This window comes from Lutra lutra, chromosome 16, assembly GCF_902655055.1.
Source record: "Lutra lutra chromosome 16, mLutLut1.2, whole genome shotgun sequence".
Lineage (NCBI taxonomy): Eukaryota > Metazoa > Chordata > Mammalia > Carnivora > Mustelidae > Lutra > Lutra lutra.
Window position 1 is genome coordinate 5,753,299 of NC_062293.1, and position 26,470 is coordinate 5,779,768.

The 26,470-nt window shown below is 46.5% G+C and overlaps 1 protein-coding gene and 1 long non-coding RNA gene across 3 annotated transcripts in view; one reads left to right on the top strand and one right to left on the bottom strand.

Moving 5' to 3' along the window:
- Window positions 1-26,041, top strand: part of GRB2 (growth factor receptor bound protein 2) — a 64,012-nt gene extending 37,971 nt beyond the window's left edge. For both annotated transcript variants that reach the window (XM_047707036.1, XM_047707037.1), the window contains exons 3-6: window positions 15,555-15,652; window positions 21,676-21,798; window positions 24,569-24,737; window positions 25,504-26,041. In XM_047707036.1, coding sequence (XP_047562992.1) covers window positions 15,555-15,652; window positions 21,676-21,798; window positions 24,569-24,737; window positions 25,504-25,689 — 576 coding nt within the window. In that variant the 3' untranslated portion in view covers window positions 25,690-26,041. The remainder of the gene's footprint in view (window positions 1-15,554; window positions 15,653-21,675; window positions 21,799-24,568; window positions 24,738-25,503) is intronic.
- Window positions 6,265-12,289, bottom strand: LOC125087107 (uncharacterized). Its single transcript, XR_007123355.1, has 3 exons — window positions 12,279-12,289; window positions 7,643-7,648; window positions 6,265-6,738 (listed from the first exon to the last, which is right to left on the bottom strand). It is a non-coding gene; the product is annotated as an uncharacterized LOC125087107 (long non-coding RNA).
- Window positions 26,042-26,470: the final 429 nt, after the last annotated feature.

Here is a 26,470-nt window from a genome sequence, read left to right on the forward strand (position 1 = left end):
ATCCACATTTTCACTTTAGTATTGGAATCAGCTGCGTGGCTGCCTGCGCTCACCTCCACTGTGGGAGCAGGAGGTGGGTACCCCTCTCTGGTGACGGCAGACTGTCCTAATTACGTTTTCTGAGGTGGCTCTGGGGTCACACAGCGACTGTAAATCCATAGACTCTGGTGCACATCTTGAATCACTAAGGCCTTAAGTGAAATTTAATAAACTGTATTGTCATTAATTTTTTGGACTTGGGTGGGGAGGTCTGGGAGCTCCTGTCTCCTCTTGTATTTATTATGGTGAGACAAACAGCAGGAAGTAAGTAGGTCTCAGGGGGTGGAATTGGTGCCATCCTTAGAAAACAGTAACTCCTGTGCTCTGGCCTCGTTTTTTTATTTTGTTTGGTTCTTGGAGGAGAGGGTTGTAGAAATTGACCCAAGATCGGAAGCCTTCTGTTGCCAGTAAACAATATGGCAAAGATAGTATCTTTTATAAATATATATTGTTAAAGGTAGAGATTATTTTGGTCACTTCCAGTTGGGAAATTCTGATACCATTAGTAAAGGTTTTACTTTTCAACTTAAAGAAGCTTAACCGGTCATTTAGTTAATGGCAGCCAAGTGGGACCAAGAGAACAACCCGTCCCCCACCTGTCTGATAGCAAGTGGGGAAGTGTGCCATGCTTCTTGCCCTCACAGCTCTGCATGGGCTGAGCAGAGCTAAAGGTGCGGACCAAGAGTGTAACCTAGTTCACACTTCATCCGGGAAATTTTCCTGTGTCCCCCCATGTCCCGGCCTCAGATCTTTTTCTCTTCAGTGTTTGGAACCACAGGCATTTTCTGTTGAGTTGGTACTTACCACAGTACCCGTTAATACCCTCTCTCGCGGCATCCACCTCCCTGTGTTGCACCTAGCAGTTTACTAAACTCTCGGCTCTCGGGGGGCTGTAATCGTACCCTCCGCTTACCTAGCTCAGGGCTTGGCACTCTTGTGACATGGTACTTGCCTGGTGCAGGCCATCGTATGATTGCCGAATTTTGCAAACGCACAGCATTTTCTCGCTTGACATTCCCTGCTATCTCTGTTTCTCCCCCTCCCTCCTCTCTCCCAACTCCCTGCAGTTGAAATTCTGACCTTCTGAGAGTATTTTACGCTTCTCTTGAACAATCAGCTACACCAATGAAATACGTCTTTCATGAGTCACAAAACACAAAAGACAGTTATTTTGAACGGAAACTCTTAGTACCCCTTTGGTAGAAAGAGTTTATTTTGGGGTATTGCCTGTGCATTTAGGTTTCGCTGCCCCCGGATTTACCTGGGTGGAGTAGCAGCACAGAAGTGTGAACCGCCTTCCTGTTTTGTTGAAATGTCATGAGCGGCTTTTCTTAATGACAGGTGAGCCTTTAGAGGTTGATGAAAGTATCTGATTTGTTTTTCTGTTTTTTTTTTTTTTTAAGATTTTATTTATTTATTTGACAGAGATCACAAGCGGCAGAGAGGCAGGCAGAGAGAGAGAGAGGAGGAAGCAGGCTCCCTGCGGAGCAGAGAGCCCAATGTGGGGCTCGATCCCAGGACCCTGAGATCATGACCTGAGCCGAAGGCAGAGGCTTTAACCCACTGAGCCACCCAGGCGCCCCCTCTGATTTGGTTTTTGAGTACCTAACTCTTTCTCAGAGAAAGAGAACTATCCTGCAATTTGATAGGCCTTCTTAATTCATCTTTTTACATGTATAAATATTTTAAACGAAGTCTTAACATTTTTTTAAAAATGCACTCGTGATCCTGAGCTTTTAATAGAATCATTTTGTGTTTGTGAGTGTGTGTCTAATCATTTTTCTGTCTACATCAACCTATCTGCCATTCTGTGGAAGAATAGAAAAGTCAAGACCTAGGGGCGCCTGAGCGGCTCAGTTGGTTGAATATCCCACTCCTGGTTTCATCTCAGGTCATGATCTTTTTTTTTTTTTTTTTTTTTTTTTAAAGATTTTATTTATTTATTTGACAGAGAGAAATCACAAGTAAGCAGAGAGGCAGGCAGAGAGAGAGGAGGAAGCAGGCTCCCTGCTGAGCAGAAAGCCCGATGTGGGGCTCGAACCCAGGACCTGGGATCATGACCTGAGCCGAAGGCAGCGGCTTAACCCACTGAGCCACCCAGGCGCCCCCTCAGGTCATGATCTTGAGATTGAGCCTCGCGTGGGTCTCTGCATGGGCCCCATGCTCAGTGCAGAGTCTGCTTGTCCCTCCCTCTCCCCCTCTGCTGCTCCCCTCCCCCACTACCACTCATGCGCACTCTCTCTCAAATAAATAAAATCTTCTTAAAAAATGATTTAAAAGGAAAAGTCCAAGGTCTTCCAGACTTTTTTTTTTTTTTTTTTTTTAAGATTTTATTTATTTACCTGAGAGAGAGGCTCGGGGGAAGGGTAATGGGAGAGGGAGAAACACTCCCTGCTGAATGTGGAGCTTGATGCTTGGGTCAGTCCCGGGACCCCAAGACCATGACCTGAGTGCAAGTCAGGCGCCCCTTCCTGGCTGTGTTTTGTAAAAATTTGGCTGGAAGAGTTGTAGCTGTAAAATAAATACTCTGCAAAAGTCAGTCAGAAGTCAAACTTGCACACTGAACTAAGCATCTCCACTTCCCAGGAAGTGATCCCCTGCTGGGAGGCATTAGTGTGGACAGGGTAGGAGCTACCCCACCTTTCTCCCTCTTCCACCCAAATCATCACCTGCTTGTATCCATTTCATACTGAAATTTATCTTACCTACCTTTCCATCCCCTTTTCCCCACCATGTATCTTTTTATCTTGGAGAAAGTAAAAGCGGGTTGTCTTGTGGAAAGGATTTAGCACACCGCCTTTGCGGTCCTCCACATGAGATTCTTTGGGCAGCGGTGCTCACATTACAGCAAGGCTGACTGCCGAATTCTATTACTTGCTTTCCTTTGCCTCTCCTTCCTTGGGGAGACAAACTTTCATGACAGTCTTCTTTCACTAAGGTCTGTTTGAGAGGCTATTGTTTTTATCAAGGAGTCTGATGCTGGTTGTGTCATGCTCCTGCCATTGTTCTTGGACCCGGCTAGCTTTGGGATACAGTATACATTACTTAGAACACTGTCCTGTATACAAGTCAGTTCCTCAAAATATGCTAGTACCATTCTAAGAGCTGTGGGGACCACAGGTGGGAATTGGGCACGGAGCCAGCTTCAGGGTGTTTGCAGTTTAATTTAGGAGAGGACCATAGCACACGAGTAGTACACAGTACCAAGTGCGGTGGTAGACCAGATGTCCGAGGGATTGTTATCCCTATTAAATACTATGAAAGTGAAACAGAGAAGTTGACCAAGGTGGTTGCAAGCTCTGAACGGAATCTTGGGAGCCTATCAAATAGATAAGGAAAAGGACAATCCAACCAGAGGGGAAAACTTGGAAGTCTAGTGTGTTTAGAAGTTGGTGAGTCGACTTACTCGACTGAACTGAGAGAACTAGCGGGTGAGACGGCAGATGAAGTAGGGTTGGCCAAACTAGAAAAACTGGAATGCCAGACTGAGGGCAGTTTGGGTAAGAGGCTATTCATACTTTCTATGGAGAAAACCAGTGCTTTGTACTGATTTGGGGCATTAAGTAGATTGAGGTAAAACAGTGCAGCCATAATGCTTGGGCATTTGGTGCCCCTCAGCCTACTGATTCGATGCTGTTCCCTTTACACACCGATCCTCGTTGACAGCAGCTACTCGGAAAGAGTACAAAGATGTAGCTTGTGCAGCAGGGAAGAAAATACTATTTCTCAGGACGCCTGGATGGCTCAGTCGGTTAAGCTGCTGCCTTCGGCTCAGGTCATGATCCTGGGGTCCTGAGATCAAGTCCTGCTTGGGCTCCTTGCTCGGCAGGGAGCCTGCTTCTCTCTCTGCCTGTGCCTGCCACTATGCCTGCTTGTGTGCACTCTCTCTCTGACAGATACATACATACATACATACATACAATCTTTAAAAAAAAAAACCAGGATGTATTACATTTATTTAAAAAAAAAATACTATTTCTGGGGTTCGGGTGCCAGTATAGAAGTGATAAGTGGGGGCACCTGGGTGGCTCAGTGGGTTAAAGCCCCTGCCTTCGGCTCAGGTCATGATCCCAGGGTCCTGGGATCGAGCCGCACGTCGGGCTCTCTGCTCGGCAGGGAGCCTGCTTCCTCCTCTCTCTGCCTGCCTCTCTGCCTACTTGTGATCTCTCTGTCAAATAAATAAAATCTTTAAAAAAAAAAAAAAAGAAGAAGTGATAAGTGATTGTTACCAGTGAAAAATTTGGGCGTTTGAGTGGGTTTTTCCCCCTCTGTGCCTTGCTCTTTTTTTTTTCTTATTTTTTTCTTATTTTTTTCTTTTTAAAATTGTTTAAAAGGGGAGGAAGTGCCTGGCTGGCTCAGTAGGTGCAGCAGGTGACTCTTGATCTTGGGGTCTTGAGTTCAACCTCCACACTGAGTGTGAAGCCTACTTTAAATAAATAAATAAAATATTTTTTAAAAAATAAAATTGTTTAAAGGGCAAAACCTAGCCGCTTTCACCATGTATCACTAGTGGTCAGAAGGTAGACTTAACTAACAATGCCTATTGGATTTCTTTACTTTATGAATGAAATCCTTTCCTAAAATGACATCAGTCAAGGATTTCAGACTCTTTGATCCCCAAAGAAATGAATCTTCTGGAAAGACTCATTTCAGAGAGAAACTAAAAAAGCATTTCAATGCACAGATGTTATACTTTAATGAGAAAGGTCATCACCATAGGGTAAAGTACCCCCTTGTTTTGATACTGTTACATGAATACTTTTTTTAATGAAGACTTTCTTTAAACCATTTTTTATTATTATTATAAGTAAGCTCTATACCCAGCACGGGGCTTGAACTCACCACCCGGAGATCAAGAGTTGAATGCTCTAGGGGCACCAGCGTGGCTCAGTGGCTCAGAGGCTAAGCCTCTGTCTTCAGCTCAGGTCCTGATCTCAGGGTCCTGGGATCAAGCCCCACATCAGGCTTTGTGCTCAGCAGGGAGTCTGCTTACCCCTCTCGCCTGGCGTCCCATCTTCAAACCATTTAATGAAACAGTGTCATTTGATGTTCACACACAGATTCATAAATCTGCTAAAATCGGGAGAGTTTTAAAACCTTATAAATGCATCTCATTTCTTCTCAGTGTTTGGTGTCTGAGGGCCGACTGCCTGTCAAGTGTCTTGACTGAAACGTAGTTCTTCCGCCTGAAGACTTGGCCAGGCAGCGTGAACTTGGAGAATTGTTGCTCTCTGTGTGCTTGAGTAAACAATTGAAGGTTTCTGTAGGTCCAGGAATCTTAATTATTAAACTGCCTTTAAGTTGGGCATCTTGTCGTTAAAATCAGAAGAGTTTATCTACAGCGTGGGTGTTTTTCATGATTTGACACACAGTAGAACAGGCAGCACAACCGAGATGGTTTTCACTTTGAGCAAAACCTGTAGCAGACGGAGGCGGTGATGTGTAAAGCACTTACCTGAAGTGTTCAGTGAATCCAAACCCATGCAGCCTGAGACCAGGTCGGTAATCCATGCTAAGGGGGTGTAAGGTTGAAGAGCATTCTCACAGCTTCCAGTAAAATATGGAACAGGCAGCTGAAGACAGTGCGTTTCTAAATGGCTGTCCCAGTGCAGTTACCCTAGCTAGGGCCCTGCCACACTTTTTTTTAAAGGGGTTCAAGTCTTTAAGAAGTGTGTGTATGTTCTCCCTTTTTAAGAACTCGGAATTGATGGGACGCCTGGGTGGCTCAGTTGGTTGGGCAGCTGCCTTCAGCTCAGGTCATGATCCCAGCATCCTGGGATCGAGTCCCGCATCGGGCTCCTTGCTCATCGGGGAGCCTGCTTCTCCCTCTGCCTCTGCCTGCCATTCTGTCTGCCTGTGCTCTCTCTCTGTCTCTCTCTGTCTCTGTCTCTCTCTCTCTGACAAATAAATAAAATCTTAAAAAAAAAAAAAAGAACTCAGAATTAATATGGTAGGATCACCAGATTCTTAATCTGTCCATGGCAGAATTTCAGTATTGTTCCTGTGGGATTGATTGGCCTTGAAGAGCAGGAGAAGCTCACTGGCTTATGTTGATTTCTTTAATACAGGGACCATAATAAGTGGCTTTGAGGGAGGGGTATGTGTAGGAGCCTAAATACGTAATGGTTCATTATCTTTCACGTATGAATGCTCTTACACAAGTTGCTTTACGCATTGGTAAAATTTTGGCTTGCCCCACTGCTCCATAACTGTACTGCATATTTATTTTTATTTTTTTTTTCAAGAGAATATTAAATCGTTTATTGATTACACATGATAATGGATGATACACAAGCTTTAATCCCATCTATAATTTTATCTGATACCATAATTCAATTTAGATATATTGCATAGGATGTGCCAACAATCATATTAATAACCAAATAAACTCCAGGACTTTGCTTGGGTGACCTTTTAATGGTGAACTCCAGGTCACAACACATTAACTGTCAGTTCAACTACACCAAGGTTTGTGGAGACAATGGCTTCTGTGCCCAAGCAGGTTGCAAATAAATTTCGAATGGAACCTGGCATCACCCTGAAGGAATTCTAACTTCACACTGTTGGGGTAGTATACCAAGATGGCTTCAGAGTAGACTAACTTTACACAGCACATTTTAAAAAAAGACACATTTATTCAGCATCATGATCAGACTATTACATTTAGCAATCAACAGCATGGGTGCAAAAAAAAAAAATCTACATTAAAACCCTTTGTTGGAATGCTTTACACTTTCCACAGAACAGAAACTAAAATAACCTGTTATACAATTAGTCACAAATACAGTCCTCGAGTTTTTTTGCCCATACACATGAGTATTGTCTAAAACATGTCTTCTTTGTAGCAGCTAGGCCCTGCCACCACTGTGCTTGGCTGAGTTCACAAATCTGTTGTAACCTGTAGCTTCCCTGTCACTTCTCTGGCTCTCCTTTCCTGCTAAGCTTTGTTTCCTGGCAGTAATTAAAACCTTCTGCCACTGCCGTAGCTGCTGCTGCTGCTGCTGGAACCACCATAGCCACCTTGGTTTCGTGGTTTGGCGAAGTATTGGCCTCCACCACCATAAGGGCCAGAGCTTCTGCCTCCAAAATTGCCTCCTTTCATGGGTCCAAAATTTGAGGATTGATTGTTGTAATTGCCAAAATCATTATAGCTTCCGCCACCTCCAAAGTTGCTTCCATCATTACCAAATCCGTTATAGCCATCCCCACTGCCACCATATCCACCACCACCTCGACTGCCACCAAAGCCACCTCGACCACTGAAGTTTCCTCCGCGACCAAAGTTGTCATTCCCACCAAAACCACCTCCACGACCACCACCAAAGTTTCCAGAACCACTTCGACCTCTTTGGCTTGATGAAGCACTAGCCATCTCTTGCTTAGAGAGCCCTTTCCTTACTTCACAGTTGTGGCCATTCACAGTATGGTATTTTTGAATGACAATCTTGTCTACAGAATCATGGTCATCAAATGTTACAAAAGCAAAACCCCTCTTTTTGCCACTGCCTCGGTCAGTCATGATCTCAATCACTTCGATTTTCCCATACTGTTCGAAATAATCTCTTAGATGATGTTCTTCAGTGTCTTCTTTAATGCCACCAACAAAAATCTTTTTCACAGTTAAGTGGGCACCAGGTCTTTGAGAATCTTCTCTTGAGACAGCCCTCTTTGGTTCCACAACTCTTCCATCCACCTTGTGTGGCCTTGCATTCATGGCTGCATCCACCTCCTCCACAGTGGCATATGTGACAAACCCAAAGCCTCTGGAGCGCTTGGTGTTTGGGTCTCTCATTACCACACAGTCCGTAAGTGTTCCCCATTGCTCAAAATGGCTCCTCAGACTCTCATCGGTAGTTTCAAAGCTCAGACCTCCGATGAAGAGCTTCCGCAGCTGTTCAGGCTCTTTGGGAGACTCTGACTTAGACATGACGGCGGTGGGAGGGGAGACTTTAACGATGCTTACTCGGCGGCGTCCACGGGCCTATTTTTATTTTTTGATGCCAACATTCCAGTTGACATTTCTTATTTTATTTACTTATTTATTTATTTTTTAAGATTTTATTTGTTTGAGGGATGCCTGGGTGGCTTGGTTGGACAACTGCCTTCGGCTCGGGTCATGATCCTGGAGTCCCAGGATCGAGTCCCGCATCGGACTCCCGGCTCCGTGGGGAGTCTGCTTCTCTCTCTGACCTTCTCCTCGCTCATGCTCTCTCTCACTGTCTCTCAAATAAATAAATAAAATCTTAAAAAAAAAAAAAAGATTTTATTTGTTTGAGAGACTGTGTGAGTGAGAGAGAGCATAAGCAAGGGGAGGGGCAAAGGGAGAGGGAGAAGCAGGCTTACCGCACAGGACCGCAGGATCATGATCTGAGCCAAAGGAGGGTCTTAACTGACTGAGCCCCCCAGGCGCCCCTCTTTTTTTATTTTGTTTTGTTTTGTTTTGTTAGAGCACAAGCAGAGGGAGAGATAGGGAGAGGGAGAAACAGACTCCCTGCTGAGCTTTGGATCCCAGGACCCCAAGATCATGACCTGAGCTGAAGTCAGATGCTTAACCGACTGGGGCACTTGGGTGGCTCAGTAGATTAGACAACCAACTCTTGATTTTGGTTCAGGTCATAATCTCGGGATTGGGAAATCAGGCCCCATGTAAGGTTCTGCACTGTGTGCAGAGCCTGCTTGGGATTCTCACTCTCCCTCTGCCTCTGTTCCTCTCCTCTCCACATACCCCCGCTCTTTAAAAAAAGGGTGAGGGGCGCCTGGGTGGCTTAGTGGGTTAAAGCATCTGCCTTCAGCTCAGGTCATGATCCCAGGGTTCTGGGATCGAGCCTCGCATCGGGCTCTCTGCTAGGTGAGAAGCCTGCTTCCTCCTCTCTCTCTCTCTCTCTCTCTCTCTGCCGCCTCTCTGCCTACTTGTGATCTCTATCAAATAAATAAAATCTTTAAAAAGAATAAAAAGAGTCGTGATTTCTTTTGTTTGTTTGTTTACAGATAACTGAATATTTTCATGCAAGAGAATAGCCCCATAATTCAAATTACAATCTAAACAAACTAGCAATTTATTTTTTTATTTTTTTAAGAATTTCTTTTTTTAAGATTTTATTTTATTTAACAGAGATCACAAGTAGGCAGAGAGGCAGGCAGAGAGAGAGGAGGAAGCAGGCTCCCCGCTGATTAGAGAGCCTGATGTGTGGGGCTCGATCCCAAGATTCTGGGATCATGACCCGAGCAGAAGGCAGAGGCTTTTAACCCACTGAGCCACCCAGGCGCCCCCCAAACTAGCAATTTATAAACAAAATACTTACCTACCATTTTCCTAAAAGATACCTTTTCCAATAATTTGTGTAGAAAATCAAGTACAGTTATCTCCCAGTATCTGTGTAGAAGAGACAAGGAAAGGAATTAGCTATCGTAATCCTTGAACTCTGCATTTAAAATCTTTTTTGAAGTGAGCCCAGAGTCTCCTGGTGGTGTGTTTTCAGAATAAAACAAAGAATCCTGGTCCTCTTAGTTTGGATACTGTTGGTGTCTGTGAACAGCATTATATTGAAGATACCAGATTTAGTGAAGGTAGAACTTAGTCCTTCCAAAAATTGCCACTTTTTGTTTGACCTAATATTTTCATGTCTAAGAGTTAACTGTTGTGAAGTACATTTGTCCACTAAGACAGCTGTACTGATTGCTACACTGCTTATCACATTTTCTTACTTAATCATCTCAGTAACCCTGGGAGATGGAGGTATTAACCACCACTTTCTAGGTGGGGGAAACTAAAATTTAGATAAGGATCATTTGCCCAACGTCGCATAGTTCACTGCTGAGATTGGAATTTGAACTTATGTGTTCAGCCCCTTGAATCCAGATCAGGTGGATCATAAGGGACCTGAGACCTAAATCTTTGACCCTTTTTTTTTTCTTAACTGTTTGGAAAGCTTTGACGTCCTATTGGTATAAATGGAAATTTGCATTGCTTTAAGAACGGTCTCAGATTGAGAGTGAGGGCAGTGGTGAATATTATCAAAATCACATAATATAGAATAGTAGAATCACACAGTAAAGAAGGCTTCACTTCTGGAAATTTTTTCCCCATAGAATAGTTACGGTAAGCTATCATTTTGGGGTTTTCTGGAGTCTCACTGTGTTGTTTTCTCTTTCCTATGTATTTTTGGAGTGTGAAGTTTGTACCCAAGGTATATGAGGAGGTCCTGGTGTGATTTTCTTATGTGCGGACCAGAATATTACTATGTTCTCTTGACTGAAAATTTTTTTTTTTTTTGAGATTTTGTTTATTTGATACAGAGAGATCACAAGTAGGCAGAGAGGCAGGCAGAGAGAGAGGGGGGAGCAGGCTCCCCGCTGAGCAGAGAGCCTGATGCGGGGCTCAATCCCAGGACTCTGCGACCATGACCTGAGCTGAAGGCAGAGGCTCTCAACCCACTGAGCCACCCAGGCACCTGGACTGAAATATTTCTAACTTTTTTGGGGGGTACCCGGGTGGCTCAGTGGTTTAGGCCTCTGCCTTCGGCTCGGGTCATGGTCTCAGGGTCCTGGGCTTGAGCCCTGTGTCAGGCTTTCTGCTCAGCAGGGAGCCTGCTTCCCCCCACCCCGCCTGCCTCTCTGCCTACTTGTGATCTCTGTCAAATAAATAAAAATCTTAAAAAAAAAAAATTATGTAATCTCTACACCCAACGTGGGGCTTGAACTCATAGCCTGAAATCAGGAGTCACATGTTCCACCAACTGAGCCTGCCAGGTGCCCCTGTATTTTTAACTTTTAGTTGAAATATGATATACATATAGAAAAGTTCACAGATCCTAAGTATCCAGTTCAGTGAATTCTCATAAACTGAACACACCCAGGTAGCCGGCATGCAGTCAAGAAATACAGCTTTACTGACACCCTCAGTGCCCCCATTGTGTCCCCCTCCATTGACTGGAATAGTTTTTTGTTGTTGTTGTTGTTGTTTTAAAGATTTTATTTATTTATTTGACAGACAGAGATCACAAGTAAGCGGGGGGGGGGGGGGGTTTGCAAAAAACCAGGCTCCCCGCTGAGCAGAGAGCCCGATGCAGGACTTGATCCCAGGACCCTGAGACCATGACCTGAGCTGAAGGCAGAGGCTTAAAACCCACTGAGCCACCCAGGCGCCCTGATTGACTGGAATAGTTTTGAGTGTCCTGTATAAGCTTCACAGCATTCCTCATTTTTAGGTCTCTTCCTGATTTGGGCTCTGACATTATTTTCAGTCTTTTTGCAAGAAGGAAAAAAAAAGACACTGAAACGTGTCACTTCCTCCTTTCATAATCTCATCTTCTTGATCAACTTGCTTCCGTTAAACTAGAGGATTTTGTGTGGCTACAAGGTCCTAATTTGAGGGACTATGAAGGTTGGAATCGAACCTGCAGCTGTGGGGTAAAACCTAAAGATATTTCCTGAGATGTCCAAGACTGAATGAAAATTTGGTTGTTGGATGCTGCCTCAGCTCAGGGGGAATGAATGAGTGAGTGAGCATGCCTTCCGGGGAGTGGAGATGGAACTTCCTCGTTCTCGGAGCTCTGATGAGGCTTTTTACATTCCGTGTGAGGGACGTGGGTGCTCACGTCAGTCCGCAGGAAACTGAACAGTCTGTGTCGGCGCAGACTCACCCGCACGTGGTTCTCGGGCTTCCCGTCTCCTCCTCTGCTCCACTGGGACCTCACTTGGGTTAGTTTGTGTCTTTTGCTGCTTTAAACGTTTAGACATTTGAATAGGGGCGCCGGGGTGGCTCAGTGGGTTAAAGCCTCTGCCTTTGGCTCAGGTCGTGATCCCAGGATCCTGGGATCAAGCCCCACATCGGGCTCTCTGCTCCATGGGGAGCCTGCTTCCTCCTCTCTCTGTCTGCCTCTCTGCCTACTACTTGTGATCTCTGTCAAATAAATAAATAAAATCTTAAAAAAAAAAAAAAAAAGACACTTGAATAAAATTGAATTTGTAAGTTTCTGTTAAGTCATCGGAGCTGCAGGGTTTGCATGTTGTGCGGATGGGTGAGTGGAGCCGCTGGATGGGAAGGCCTGGTGCCTGGCTCCCGGGGCGGCCCAGGCTGGCAGGGACGCTCTCTCCCGGGCTTTGCCTCCAGCAGAACCAGTCTTCTTAAGTTCTAGAATAAAGAAGTTCAGAGGCATGCACAGCACATTTTGACTTCCTGGTAAAGTGATATTCTAGCTGCTAGAATGTTTCAGAGAACCAGCATTTTAATTATTCACATACATTAAAAATAAACTAAGTGCATTAATTCCCGTATTTTCCTGTCTTCCTGGGGGGGAAGCATACTGAACACCAGGCGATACTTTTGTTCTGCAGAAACCATCGTTCTAGATCGGTGCCAAATCTGCATGTTACCCCATGAATTATCAGGGGGAGCATTTTTAGGGGGCTTGCTTCTGGCTTCGTAAAGGCGGTAAGAATGCCCGGCTGTGTGGACTCGCACGCGCAGTGCAGTTCTCCTTTTCTGCGGCGTTGTTGGCCCTGAGTTAAAACTGGTCTTTTCTAGGGCGCCTGGGTGGCTCAGTGGGTTAAAGCCTCTGCCTTCAGCTCAGGTCATGATCCCAGGGTCCTGGGATCGAGCCCCACATCGGGCTCTCTGGGCAGCAGGGAGCCTGCTTCCTCTTCTCTCTCTCTCTGCCTGCCTCTCTGCCTGCTTGTGATCTCTGTCAAATAAATAAATAAAATCTTTAAAAAAAAAAAAAAAAAACTGGTCTTTTCTAGGTGGTTACCTTACTCTGTTTTGATGCCCAGATGGGCCTGAGTCACTGACTCTACTCTGTCTTCCAAGAAATCTGTAGCATAACATACACAGCACACCATTTCAGGACCTTTAAAGACATTTTGAAAAACTCTTTGTAAGGCTACAGGTTCACTATTGTTATTATAGGATAATGCTTTAGACGGCAATTACTAGGCCCCATTTTTCTTTAAGCCCTTCTTTTTGGTAGAGAACAACATACTGTCCTTAAACAACTTTCAAAATCTCTCCTTTGCTCTCATGCTGTTGAGTTTCCTGTGACACCTGTACAGCCATGAGCTCCCTTCTGAGGTCACTGCCTCTCAGGTGATACACATATTGGTTATATCATTGCAGGAGTTAATAAAATATAATTTTTTTTTAAGGGAAAAACTAATGAAAAGTTTTCATCACCGAGGCTGCTGGGTTTACCTGCAGCTGTGTTGTTTGTTTTTTTTCTTTTCTCAGATCTCTCTCTTCACATTTATTAGCTCTTGCGGGATTTGCCACTTTACCCAGCGCGAACCATTTTCAACTTACGACCATCGCAAGTCGAAAATGCTTGTAAGGGCGCCTGGGTGGCTCAGTCAGTTGAGTGTCCAACTCTTGGTTTCAGCTTGGGCTGTGATCTCAGAGTTGTGGGATCAGGCCCCACACTGGAGCGTGGAGTCTGCTTGGGATTCTCTGCCTCTCCTTCTGCTCCTCTCTCTCTCCCCCCACCCCCAAATAAGTAAATAATCTTTTTTTTTTTTAAGATTTTATTTATTTATTTGACAGACAGAGATCACAAGTAGGCAGAGAGGCAGGCAGAGAGAGAGGAGGAAGCAGGCTCCCCGCTGAGCAGAGAGCCAAATGTGGGGCTCGATCCCAGGACCCTGGGATCATGACCTGAGCCGAAGGCAGAGGCTTTAACCCACTGAGCCACCCAGGCACCCCTAACTTTGTCTACCTTAAATGGGATCAGAACACTTAGAGTAAAACCTCCATTTAGGTGGAATCATTTAACACAAAACCAGTTTCATAAATGAAGCATAGACTGTCTCGTGTAATGTACTGAGTGAGAAGTAGAGCGGCTGTGGGGCAGGATGGCAGTCAGTGCATCAGCTCTGGACCCTTCCATGGCTGCCTGGGAGCTTCAGCCACACAGCATCATGAGCGAGCACAGGATGGTGTATTACTAGCTCAGGGAACTATCAAAATTCAAAACTGGAAGTACAGTTTCCACTGAATGCCTATCACTTTTACTCCATCATAAAGTCAAGAAATCATAAGTTGAACCATTGCAAGTGAGGGACTGTCTGTACCTACACATCACACATTCTGATGAAACGGTCCAAGTTCTGATATGGTAAAGAGTACGGCGTCATTTAGTTTCTTGAATAAATCATTTTGTAAAGAATTTTATCAACTTTCTTGGCAGTGCCTGGCTGGCTAAGTCAGAAGAACATGTGACTCTTTATCTTGCTGTCATGAGTTCAAGCCCCATGTTTGGTGTAGAGATTACAAAAATAAATAAATAAATAAACTTAAAAACAAAAAGAACTTTGCCATCTTTCTTATAGAACTTTGTTGCATAGTGTAGATTAACTGCCACTGTACTGGTCTCTCTCTACTTTGTTGTGTTTAGCACTTTTGAGTTGGGCTCATATTTCTATTTTCTCTCTTAAGCCACCAACTTTTTAAAATGCCTCTGCCTGGGCAGAGTCCTAGGGCACCTGGGTGGCTCAGTTGGTTGACTGTCCCGACTCTTGATTTCAGCTCAGGTCATGATCTCAGGGTCGTGAGATCGAGCCCCACATTGGGCTCTGTGCTGGACATGGAGCCTGCTTAAGATTCTCTATCTTCGTTTCTCCCTCTGCCCCTCCCCCCACCAGAAATAATAAATGCCTTCTGTCCTTTGCCTTTTGTTAGAAATCTAGAATTCAGAGGTGGCTTTTCTACTACACCTATTCTGTTCCTTGTACTACCCTGTGACGTCCTGGCCTGGCCCATCCGTGTAACGAGGAGCAGTCTGGGACTTCAAATCTGTGCGTGATGTGCTAAGACACAGCCTTGAGTAGTCATGTCGCGTTTGTAGAGAGTGTTTCCAGTCTGGGAATGCAGTGTTACAGTTTTATAGTCTCTGGATCTTCCCCCGTGAACTGGGCTAGTGGTTGTGCTTCCAGCATTCCCTAACTCAAGCCCATTGTGGCCCTGAGGGTAAGTGGAGTAGGACTTGGGGTGCTTTTTCGCTGGAATATGCTTTGTGTGTGAGGACACGTGGGTGGGTGGTGCCTGCTAGCAGCAGCTGGACACCTGTTTGGTGGCTGACCCGGGATTGGATCCCTGTGATCCTGAAGATGGCCCAGAGGAGCTCTAGAGAAGTCTTGAAGCTCTCCCTGCAGCTGCTGCTTCCTGCAGGCTTATTTAGTCCCTGGGGGGCCCCCTTCATTCTCCAGCACCAGCGCTTGCTGGTTTCCAGAGACTTCATTTCACCTGTCCTGCTCCCATCTGCTTTCCTACCGAGGGGTTAGTGCTAGAGGTTCGGGGGTCAGACTCTCTTTTTCAGAGACCATTTCTTTTACTTTTAATTTAATTTTAACCGTAAGAGTCGATGTGCTGGTTGTTTGAAATTGTGTGATGTCTTGGGTCATGTAACTGTTCACGCTTCAGAGAACCAAACAAACCTGAACGGCAACATAGTTGTCTTAACGGCTGCCTTTTTTAAGAGTGTGAAAAGGAAATGATTTGATTTCCCCCCCTCCTTATTTCTTTGTAGGTTTTGAATGAAGAATGTGATCAGAACTGGTACAAGGCAGAACTCAATGGGAAAGATGGCTTCATCCCCAAGAATTATATAGAAATGAAACCACATCCGTAAGTTGGACGCTACTGGTCTTCCAAGAGTCAGTCCCATCTGCTTATTTCAAATAATGTTTTTATTTTAATTTATAACGTTTTTAAAATTGAGGTCCTTGGGATGGTTGTCACCCCCTTTACTCTGTCTTCCCAGAGAATTCACAAGGCACGTTGATTTTGCATGTTAATAGTACGATATAATAATAGTCCACGCCCAGCACAGAGCCCGCTGCGGGGCTCAGTCTCACGACCCTGCGATCATGACCTGAGCCAAAGAGTCAGACACTTAATTGACTGAGCCACACTGGTGCCCCAGTGGTGCATGTTTTAGACTGATCTTTAATGAAGTAGTTGTTTCGTTTAAAACAGTAGTTTCTATGCTAATACGTAATAAAGTACATGTCTTGGATTGATAATAGCTGTTGGTGATCTTCAATAAAACTATAGAAATGCCTTTCCGTGATTCTTTTTCATAAAACCCCTGAGGCCAGATCTCTTTCATAATTCTCCATTTTTTGAGTCTTAGAAAGTGTACTTATCACATGGTTTTGTTGGTATGTTTGATTGCCCTATAGGACTGTATCTTAATAATCTTTGTATCCCCAGAGCAGTGTTTGGCAATATAATAGGTTCTCAATAAATGCTTCTTATAATTACTATTCTTGCCTACCACTTAGGGTTCCCACTTCAGAGAATTCAAAATAATCTCCTACCCCCGGCCGTTGAGAGCAGGGAACTTTTTTCTTTTCTTCCTCCCTCGGAACATCCCCTCCCCCACTCAGTTTATATTGGTAGTGACGTGGTGGGGCTGTGGGAACCCTTGATGTGGTGGGGCCGTGAGAACCCTTACAGACCACCGTCCTCTCACCTGCACCCTCCACCTCCTCCTCTGGCCCTGCTCCTCCTTCAGCGGCTGTCCCTTCCGTCCCTCGTACATCAGGAAGCTGAGGCTCAGTGCCCAGACTAGAATGCCATTGGGATAAGGAGGAGCAGTAGTTTCTGTCTACTTAATTTAACATAAATGATAAGTAAGACCTTTGGATGACATGACCCAACTTGAGTGGCAGCCCATTTGTCCCTCTCCTTGTGTCACTGCTCTAACGCGTGCCTGTCCTTTCTCTTCTCCGGAGCCTCCAGAACAGAGATCTTAACTGCATCTGCTCGTACACAGCTCAGTGTCACAGAGTTCAGAGGGGCCTTCGATCATCTAGTTCATTCCTCTTTATCTTAAAAATTAAGAAAGCTTCTGGTATTTTTATTTCAATGCCAGTAATTTATGAATTTGGTTCACTTTGTAAAAGACAGTGTAGAAAACCATAGATCAATATAGGAGTTTCTCCCCACGTACCTCGCCCTTTTGGAGGTTTCCACCATGGCAATTAAATGTAAGCCAATTGCTGTCTTTTTTTTTTTTTTTTTTTTTTAAGTAGCCATAAAAAAATCTTCAAAGGTGTATGTGGCAGGGATTCCTGGCCCCCTGTCGGTGGATTAATAATGCCCTTTGTTTGAAGTCCCTGTAACACTAGATTAGGGGGTTATTTTTTGTAAGATTTTATTTATTTATTTGAGAGAGAGCGAGAGGGGAGAGGTCAGAGGGAGAAGCAGACTCCCTGCTGAACAGGGGACTCACCCCACCCCCACCCTGATGCAGGACTGGATCCTGGGACCGAGGATCATGACCTGAGCCAAAGGCTGATGCTTAACCAACTGAGCCACCCAGATGCCCATATTAGGGGCTTACACACATCATGCCCGGGTTACTAGAATGTAGGCACACGTGGTAGTAACCAAGAAACTCCAAAAGATGAACACAAGACACTATAGATGTCCTGGGACGTGGACTAAGCACAGCTTTGCACTCTTGTAGCCACATAGTGTCTGTGTGCACTGTGGGGACTGTGTGGGCTTTTCACGGACAGCATCACGGAGTGCGCTCCCCAGGGAGAGGCAGTTGGTAGTGGTTCCTGGGAGTGGGAGCGGCTCTGGATCATACAGTGGCTCTTCCCTCTGTCCGAATACACCAGATATGCTGTATACATCTGTTCCTTCAGTCGGTCCTCAAAATAGATGGAGCGGTGGCTAAACTGTATGTAAAGGACAAGATGATAAATATTTTAGACTTTGAGGACCATATTCAGTCTCTGTCATTTCACGTATTCTTTTGAATTTTTAAAAAATAACCCTCTAAGGGATGCTTGGGTGGCTCAGTGGGTTAAGCAGCTGCCTTCGGTTTAGGTCATGATCCTGGAGCCCTGGGATCGAGCCCCACATCGGGCTCCCTGCTCCACAGGGAATCTGCTTCTCTCTCTCTCCCTCTCTTTTTCTCTCTCACTCGCTCACTCTCTTAAATAAATCTACCTACCGTAAAAAAAAAAAAAAAAGTAAATTAACCCTTTAAAAATTTGTAAAAGTGGGGCACCGGGGTGGCTCAGAGGGTTAAGCCTCTGCCTTCGGCTCAGGTCATGATCTCAGGGTCCTGGGATCGAGTCCCGCATCGGGCTCTCTGCTCGGCAGGAGGCCTGCTTTCCTCTCTCTCTCTCTCTCTCTGCCTGCCTCTCCGCCTACTTGTGATCTCTCTCTGTCAAATTTAAAAAAAAAAAAAATTTTTTTTTAAAAGTCGGGGCACCTAGGTGGCTCAGTTGGTTTAAGCAACTGCCTTTAGCTCAGGTCATGATCCTGGGGTCCTGGGATCGAGTCCCACATCGGGCTCCCTGCTGAGGAGGGAGTCCGCTTCTCCCTCTGACCCTCTCCCCTCTGATGTTCTCTCTCTCTCTCTCAAATAAAATCTTCTAAGAAAAATTTTGTAAAAGTCTTAGACTGTGGGCCATACAGAAACTGGACATATTTGGGCCGAGGGCTCATAGCGTTTCTGGCTTCTGCACTCGATCCAGTAATCATGGAAATCAACCTCAGTTCCTTTTCATTTTCGTATTTCCAGGCTGAAAGGGAATTCAGCAAAATATCATACTCTGTAATGTTTATATTAAATAAAATGCCTATGGCTCTGTGTCCTTGTTTTCCTTCGGATTGTTTGAAATGACATAGGCCATTTGAATCCGACTGTTGAGAAAACACAGGAAAGGCCTCCTTCCTGGGAAAGCACAGGTTACTGTCCCAGTTGCCTGATTGCTGGGTTAGCCCTCGAGGAAGACTCTTGCCCTGCCTCACCCTCTGTAAAGGTCCGCTCTAAAGAACTCTGGAAGAAGAGTTGATGGGAAAGCCTCCAGGGGAGCTTCCGTGCTGGTGTTTTTTGGAGAGTCTAGCTGAAAGGCAGGGAGTGCTCCCCCACCCCACCCCAGGCAATGCTCTGAAACAGGAAACCGTATTGCTGAAGGGACCGTGGCCATGGGCCTGTGGAGTGGTTGGCCTTGGGGCGCACATCGTGTTCCAGGACTGCTCTGTGACTAGACATCCAGAAGTACAGGGTCCGTGTCCCTCCCGTAGCAGCGGGAGAGTACCGAGCACCAAGCCCCTCTTTCCTCTCCTTCCTCTCCCCCCACCTTCAGTTTTTGCTAGGAAGAGGGAAGTCTCCAGTGGAGTAGGACCTAATACAGCTTTCGAGGTAACAAGTTAAACATAGACGAGGAAGCGGTTACCGGCTGGTGTTGGAACACACTGTCGTACGCATTGGGGGTGGGTCCAGATCTGAGCTTTTCACCCTGGGTGCATATGGATGGAAGCCTGTGGAATGTCGTCAAGAATTAAATTGGAAAATGAGCCACCTCCTCCGGTTAGCTTTCTCCTTTCTATTTGTGTTGTAGTACAAACCCATAAAGATTTTTAAAATTTTGACCATAGCCGTGTAGTTAACACTCATCACTGTTGAAATGTCTTAATGGAGAGGGACCGCTCTTCTTCATGCGGTGCGGATACCCTTTATGTTGTGGGACGTCCTCAAGAGAAAGAGGGACAGAATTTAGTAAAAAATGGAGACGGAGACATACAAAAGAAGTCTTTAATAAAATAGTCTGCAGCTGATTTTCTATTTTTCAGTCTGGGGGCTTGTCATGGAAAGTTCCAGTTTAGAGTCTCTAGTTCACTGAAGTTTATCTTTTTTCATGAGAATAAAACGGACTTCATCTTCAGCTGGGGGCTGGAAAGCCCTGCAGCCGCGTCCGCATCAGACGCCGGGGCCGCGGTCCGCGCAGAGCTGCCGGCACTCGCTGCCTCTGGGGAGCTGTGGGGGAAGTCTTTTTTCACTTCACGAACATCTAGGCAGTTTTTAAAATTCATATTCATTATTTTAAAACGGGGAAAGAAAGGAAAATACCTGCTTGGTGGGCAGATCTTGGGGGCTTGGGAGGAAGAGAGAAGAGAATGGCTGCTGAGTGACTTTACCCCTCCCCAGGCCATGCTTATTGCCCGCGGGCACATCACAAACTTGAAGGCTCTAGAGGTTACTGTAGAAAATCTCTCCGTGGTCTTAGAATCGCCAGCCGGCCTTTCCTAGTTGGAGATGATTCTGTTGTACCAATGTGTAATTTCTCTTGTGTGGCCTGACTTCCAGGCACTGGAGGGCTTGTCTTTGGGTTATTTCTAGAAGCTAGATCCTAGCAGCTCCTCAGCATCCTGGTGACCTTGTAACACTCAAAGTGAGAAAGACACAGAAGGTCGATTTAAGAACGGTTTACAGATTAATCCAATCGATGGCAGCTTCTGATCAGACCTAACTAGCAACTCACCTCTTTCTGTTTGAGGTTTTTTGTTTTTTTTTTTAAGATTTATTGATTGAGGGGCGCCTGGGTAGCTCAGTCGGTAAGCATCTGCCTTTGGCTAAGGTCATGATCCCAGGGTCTTGGGATCAAGGCCCGCATTGGGCTCCCTGCTCAGTGGAGAGCCTGCTTCTCCTTTTCCCCTCCCTCCGCTTGTGTTCCCTCTCTCTGTGTCGAATAAATAAATAAAATCTTTAAAAAGATTTATTGGTTGATTCAGAAGAGAATGTGCAGGGGTCAGGGAGCAGACTCCCTGCTGAGCACAGAGCCAGATGCAGGGCCTTGGGGCTCAATCTCACGAGCTCATGATCACGACCTGAGCCAAAACCAAGAGTCAGACACTTAACTGACTGAGCCACCCAGGCGCCCCAGATAGGTCTTTATTAGCTCTAAGTAATATCACTGCTTTTTAAAATAACAGCGCTTAGAGACAGATTTGAAGAGAGAACAGTTTTCGCAGTTCCCCCATCCTAATTAGTAATGGTTTTCATGTGAAATAGCGGCTGTGACCTTAAGCTTTTCTCACCCTTCCTGCTCCTCTCCCCCACCTCCTCCCCTTCCTCCTCCACGGGCCAGTTGCACCCATAGTTTTGCATGAATTCACCCACTTTTTCCCGTGGCCAAGGTGAATTCGCAGTGGGAGCAGAAGAACCTATAACCTGTTTCAGTGAAAAAAACGAGTCTTGCAGCGAGGGCCTCTGTGCAGGATACGCTGTGACGTTGCTGCTGGTGCCCGAAGCTCCCGGCAGTGATGGCAGAGAGAGGTCTCGAGAGGGATGTCACAAAATCTGCCTTTGTGACAGCAGAGGCTTCTCTCTCAAGGCCTGAACCTCTTCACCTTGGGCTGTTACGAGAAGTAGCCCCGTCTCCAGTTTCGGGGCCTCCCAGTTTCCTGCCTCTGTTTACTGTAATCCCACTGTCCCAAAGACCTTGTCAAAAGGCTGCGAGAAGAGGCCTCTTACACGGTTCTTCCGGTGCTTCACACTGATAGGCCTGGGCTTTCCCTGGTGCCCTGAGTCAGTAGGGAGCCTGGTGGGCTCGGGCCCAGGAGGCCCAGCTTTAAGTGTCTTCCTCTTTAAGAAGAGTGGCCCACAGTCCTGCCTCATGAGTCACTTTCTGGAGAGTAGGGCAGGGTAAGGGCGTTTGAAGGGAGATGGTCCGTGTCTCGAGGGCGAAGCCGACCGAGTGGTTTGTGGGACATGTTGACACTGGAGGGCGAGAAGGGAGGCCCCTTCCTTTGGCAAGAAGCACTCTGTTACTCACGTTTGGGGCTGGATATCCCGTCTCTGTGGGGAAGCAGATGTTGACCGGCTTGTCTTCCTTCCTTAGGTGGTTTTTTGGCAAAATCCCCAGAGCCAAGGCAGAAGAAATGCTTAGCAAACAGCGGCATGACGGGGCCTTTCTCATCCGAGAGAGTGAGAGTGCCCCTGGGGACTTCTCCCTCTCTGTCAAGTGAGTACTTCCCGCTCTGGTCCCCGGAAGCCTCTCCCTGCTGATCGGAATTGTGTCTGGCTACACACACCAAAGGTTGCCAACCGATAGTGGTTTAGCCTAATAGTGGTTTACCAAAGCAGAAATTTTACATTAAAATAGTAATTTCTGGAAAAAAAAATGCATTGTAAATTTCTGGCTCCTCTTAAAAATTAGTTCTTCCAGTACGGAGTGTCGGTTCCTGTGTGGAAACAGTCTTCAGTTGGTCGCATTTTCCCTATTCCCCCACCCCTCCACTGTGCCCTCTGCTTGGGCATGCCTCTTTCCTCGATTGGCCTCTAGGGGATCCCCGCCGCCCTTTCTTGTCGGTATGACTGGTCACCCTTTTAGCTGGTTTTGGGGACCTTTACCAGATGTCTAGCTTAAATCCTCCACCACCGTCCTGGGCCTCTCAATTTAACTTTAAAAGGTTACCACAAGGGTGGGGGAGTGTTTTGCTTTCCCCAGTGGTAAAATGTGCAGAGGAGCTGGTAAGCAGGGAAGGGGGCAGGCAGGGAGTTTACCACCCCAGGAATTGTGGAGAACCTAAATTGGAATTTTGAGGATTTCAAGCACATCACTTCTCATCTGCGAAATAAGGATTTTTAATCAAATTGTCATTTCCATATGTGTTTTGACTCAGTCCTTTCTAGTTAATATATTACCACAGGAACCCCAGATCACTGGGTGTTATATGTAAGTGATGAATCACTAAATTCTACTCCTGAAACTAATATTCTACTATATATTAATGGACTAGAATTTTAAAACTTGAAGGCGGGGGAGGGGAGACTCAGATCACTGTTATAGATCACATTGATTATTTTTACATGAAGACCATAAGATAGTTTATTTGCCATTTGCAAACAATGTAAAGATTTTTCCGTTTTCGAAATTAATCTTGTTTCTTCTTAGGACCAGTATAGGTTTTTTGAAATGTAGATTTAAACTTAATTTTTATATTCTTTTTCTCGGTAAAAGTATGGGAGGTGGTTTTAGGCCATATTCACAACACCACACAGATATGTGTCCAGTAGAAGTTAGTTTTTAGTCCCAGCGTGAAAATATTAAACCGGATCTGTCATCTGTTTTCCTTGCATTTCACACTGACCCGAGTGGAAAACAGTCCAGAACGAGGAGTGCAAGCAGTTACTCGCGAGTGAATTGACTGATGGCCGCCCCGGGGTAGCGGGCAGCGTGCAGGGGAGGCCTTGATTACACCAGTCGCTGCGCATGCTCATGTGGTAGCTGCTGGCGAGCTCCCAGACCATTATTCCGTTTTATCAAATAAAAACTTAAGATCCATGCGTTTATTGTTTTAGAAATAAAATTTGAAACAGATATCATTACCACCTTTAACAACACAAAGACCTTCTCAAAGGAGTTTCCAGAATCCAGTCTCTAAAAGGTTTCTCTAGTCTCAGGGTGGGAGTCAGTGATGAAAAACACCATGGCAGGTAACAGGTCATTGTCTGGGACCCTGGGCACCTTGTGGAAACCGTCTGCATGGCTGCCGTGGGAGTGGGCTTTTGTGGGGCCAGAAGCGGGGCATGGATGTGTCTGCCTTCCTCAGTGCAGACTCGGATTCCAGTGAAAAAGCAGCTCTAACACTTGGGATCTCCTACTTGAAGCCCAGTGCTGCCACCTACTGGGTGGTTTTTAAGAAGTTTTTCATTTCTTTCCCCTTGACGACTGAAGGAGAGGAGACAGCGTGTCCTTCATTTACATGTCTTCATAGAGCGCTGTTGGAGGCCTGGGTACTGGCGTCCGTGCCAAGGACCCAGCAGCGAGCAGGACAGGCAGAGCCTCGCCTGGCTTGTCGGGGGTGATCCACTCCCAGTTGCAATCCCACTTCTGCAGGCCGGTGTGAGGAGAGGCATGTTATCCGGTGATCGAGAAACCTCTTGGGACACCGGGTGCCTCAGTCTCTTGTATTTATTGGACCACGACATTCCATTCTGAGACCTTTCGCCCTTGAGTAGAACTAAAATCCCTAAACGGAAAACATGATCTGTCCTCCAGTTGCAGGAGAGCTGTTGAAAGTTTGTCCAGTCCCTCCTAGCTCTCCCTCCTATCCCACCTCTTGTAGATTTTAAATATCCCCTGAGGTTTTAATGGGTGTTTGTTTGGTTTGGTTTTTGCTTGAAAAGTTAATGAAGTCACACTCTTCCTTGAATAAGACTCTGTTTGGCTTGGTACAGTGCAGGGCGCGTGGAGACATGGCATAGGTTAGGACGTTCTTGATTTTACAGACATCTTCAGATTTTTTGTTTTTTTTGGTCAGAGAGAGAGGGAGAGAGAGCGAGCACAGGCAGACAGAATGGCAGGCAGAGGCAGAGGGAGAAGCAGGCTCCCCGCCAAGCAAGGAGCCCGATGTGGGACTCGATCCCAGGACGCTGGGATCATGACCTGAGCCGAAGGCAGCTGCTTAACCAACTGAGCCACCCAGGCGTCCCCAGACATCTTCAGAATTGACCTGATGGACAGGGTTTCCCTCTCTGGCAAGGAGTCTCATTATTGTCACTGGTAATCATCAGTCCCCCAGAGGGCTCTCGGGGGCACTCAGCGCCCTAACTGCAGCCAGGGAGCCGTGTTGTGCTGCAGTCCAGGGCCCCTTGGGCCGCGAGAAGTGTTGCTGGAATCCGAGTTCTCACAAGACGCCTCCTCGATCTGATGGGCGCGCGGCCCCCTGGTAGCCGGGACCGAGCCCTCTGACCTGCCCTCGTGTGTGTTCTCTGCCTCCCCCCCCCAGGTTTGGAAATGACGTGCAGCACTTCAAGGTGCTCCGAGATGGAGCGGGAAAGTATTTCCTCTGGGTGGTGAAATTCAATTCTCTGAACGAGCTGGTAGATTATCACAGATCGACATCCGTCTCCAGGAACCAGCAGATATTCCTCCGGGACATAGAACAGGTGCCACAGGTGAGCCTCCTCGAGAGATCGGGATCATCTCCGGCAATTAAGAGTAGCTCCTCGGGCAGGCGGGCGCCTTCTCAAAGGAGTCCTGGGGCTTCCGTGCTCACTGTTCGAAGTATTGCCTGTAGTTTGTGTTATGGCTGTGTAGTTCGAAACAAAATGGTTTTGCCTTTCCCAGAGGCTGCCCCTCCGAGGCGGTGCGTTGCCAGGTACCACCTGTGTCTCTGTGGGAAACCGGTCTTTAACGCCCTCCGCTGTCGTATCCCCGGAAGCAAGGGCGGAGGCAAGCCTCGATTGTGAGGTTCCCGTCTTCCTGTGCCTGCAGCCCCAGCGCTGTGTTAGGGGGAGCCCCGCCTGACTGGAGTCAAGCTCTTGACCTTTCGACTCCATAAAACCTTAAGGACTTCATAAGCAATAAACCGATGGGAACTGAAGCCTTTTCCAGGCCGGGGGTTGTAAACCGGAGCCTGACTGCTGTTTCCCAGGTTCCTCCCTGACAGACCGCGCTCGCTTCCACGCCGTGGCGGGACGAGCCCTAGCGTGTTCTGGCCCGTCGGGAGCCGTGGTGAAGCTAGCCTGCTCCCACGTAGGGTAGACCGAGAACCTGGAAGGATAAACAGAGCGTGGGGGGCGGGGGGAGATGGGAGGTTGTCGCGGGAAACATGGAGGAGTCGGCACACGGAGGGCGCGCTCTTGTGACCAGCCCCCCAAGCAGGGGGCTGGCTGTGAGCAGAGGCCGAGCAGGTGTTCTCTCCCCGCCCCTCTTCTGCAGCAACCAACGTACGTCCAGGCCCTCTTTGACTTTGATCCCCAGGAGGATGGAGAGCTGGGATTCCGTCGGGGAGACTTTATCCACGTCATGGATAACTCAGACCCCAACTGGTGGAAAGGGGCCTGCCACGGGCAGACCGGCATGTTCCCCCGCAATTACGTCACCCCTGTGAACCGGAACGTCTAAGAATCAAGAAGAGGTTATTTAAAGAAAGTGAAAAATTTAAAACACAAAAGAATGAAACCCACGAGCTGCCTTAACAGCAGCCTGTGAGGGAGCTCGGAACACCTGTCCGGGTCACCTGGTGACCTCCTCACTTTGGTTGGAACTTTGGGAGGGGTGGGAGGGGGCGTTGGATATAAAAATGCCAAAACTTACCTATAAATTAAGAAAAGAGTTTTTATTACAAATTTTCACCGCTGCTCCTGTTTCTCCTTTGTTCTCTTTTTCATCCTTTTCCTCTTCTGTCCATCAGTGCATGACGTCTAATGCCACATATAGTCCTAGCTGATGCCAATAATAAAAGAAAAGAAACCAAGCAGGCTGGTATTTTCTCTATGCAAATGTCTGTTGTAGTCGAGTGACTGAAGGAAGGACAGCCGTGGCTGGGTTCCTCGTGCGCACACAGGAGAGGGCGGGCGGCCCTTGCTGGGCGGTTTCTGCCAGACGGGGAGGGGGGGCAGCCCCCGGCCGCCAGGTTCTTGCGACAAAGTTGGATATGGAGCAGGGGCAAAAGGAAGGACTGTTAACCCCCTCATGGCTTCCTGAACAAAGTCAAACTAAAAACCTTTGTCTCTTCTACATTGTTTCCCTTCCACGTGGCATTACTGAGCATGTTGGTTTTTTCCTAGTGCCTTTTTCCCTATTTCAAGAGTTGCTTATGAGTGGTGTTTTTTTATTTGTTTTAAAATAAGTTAAAGACAGTCCGGAGCTTTTTCAGCCCATTTGTCTCCTCCTCTGTGTAAAT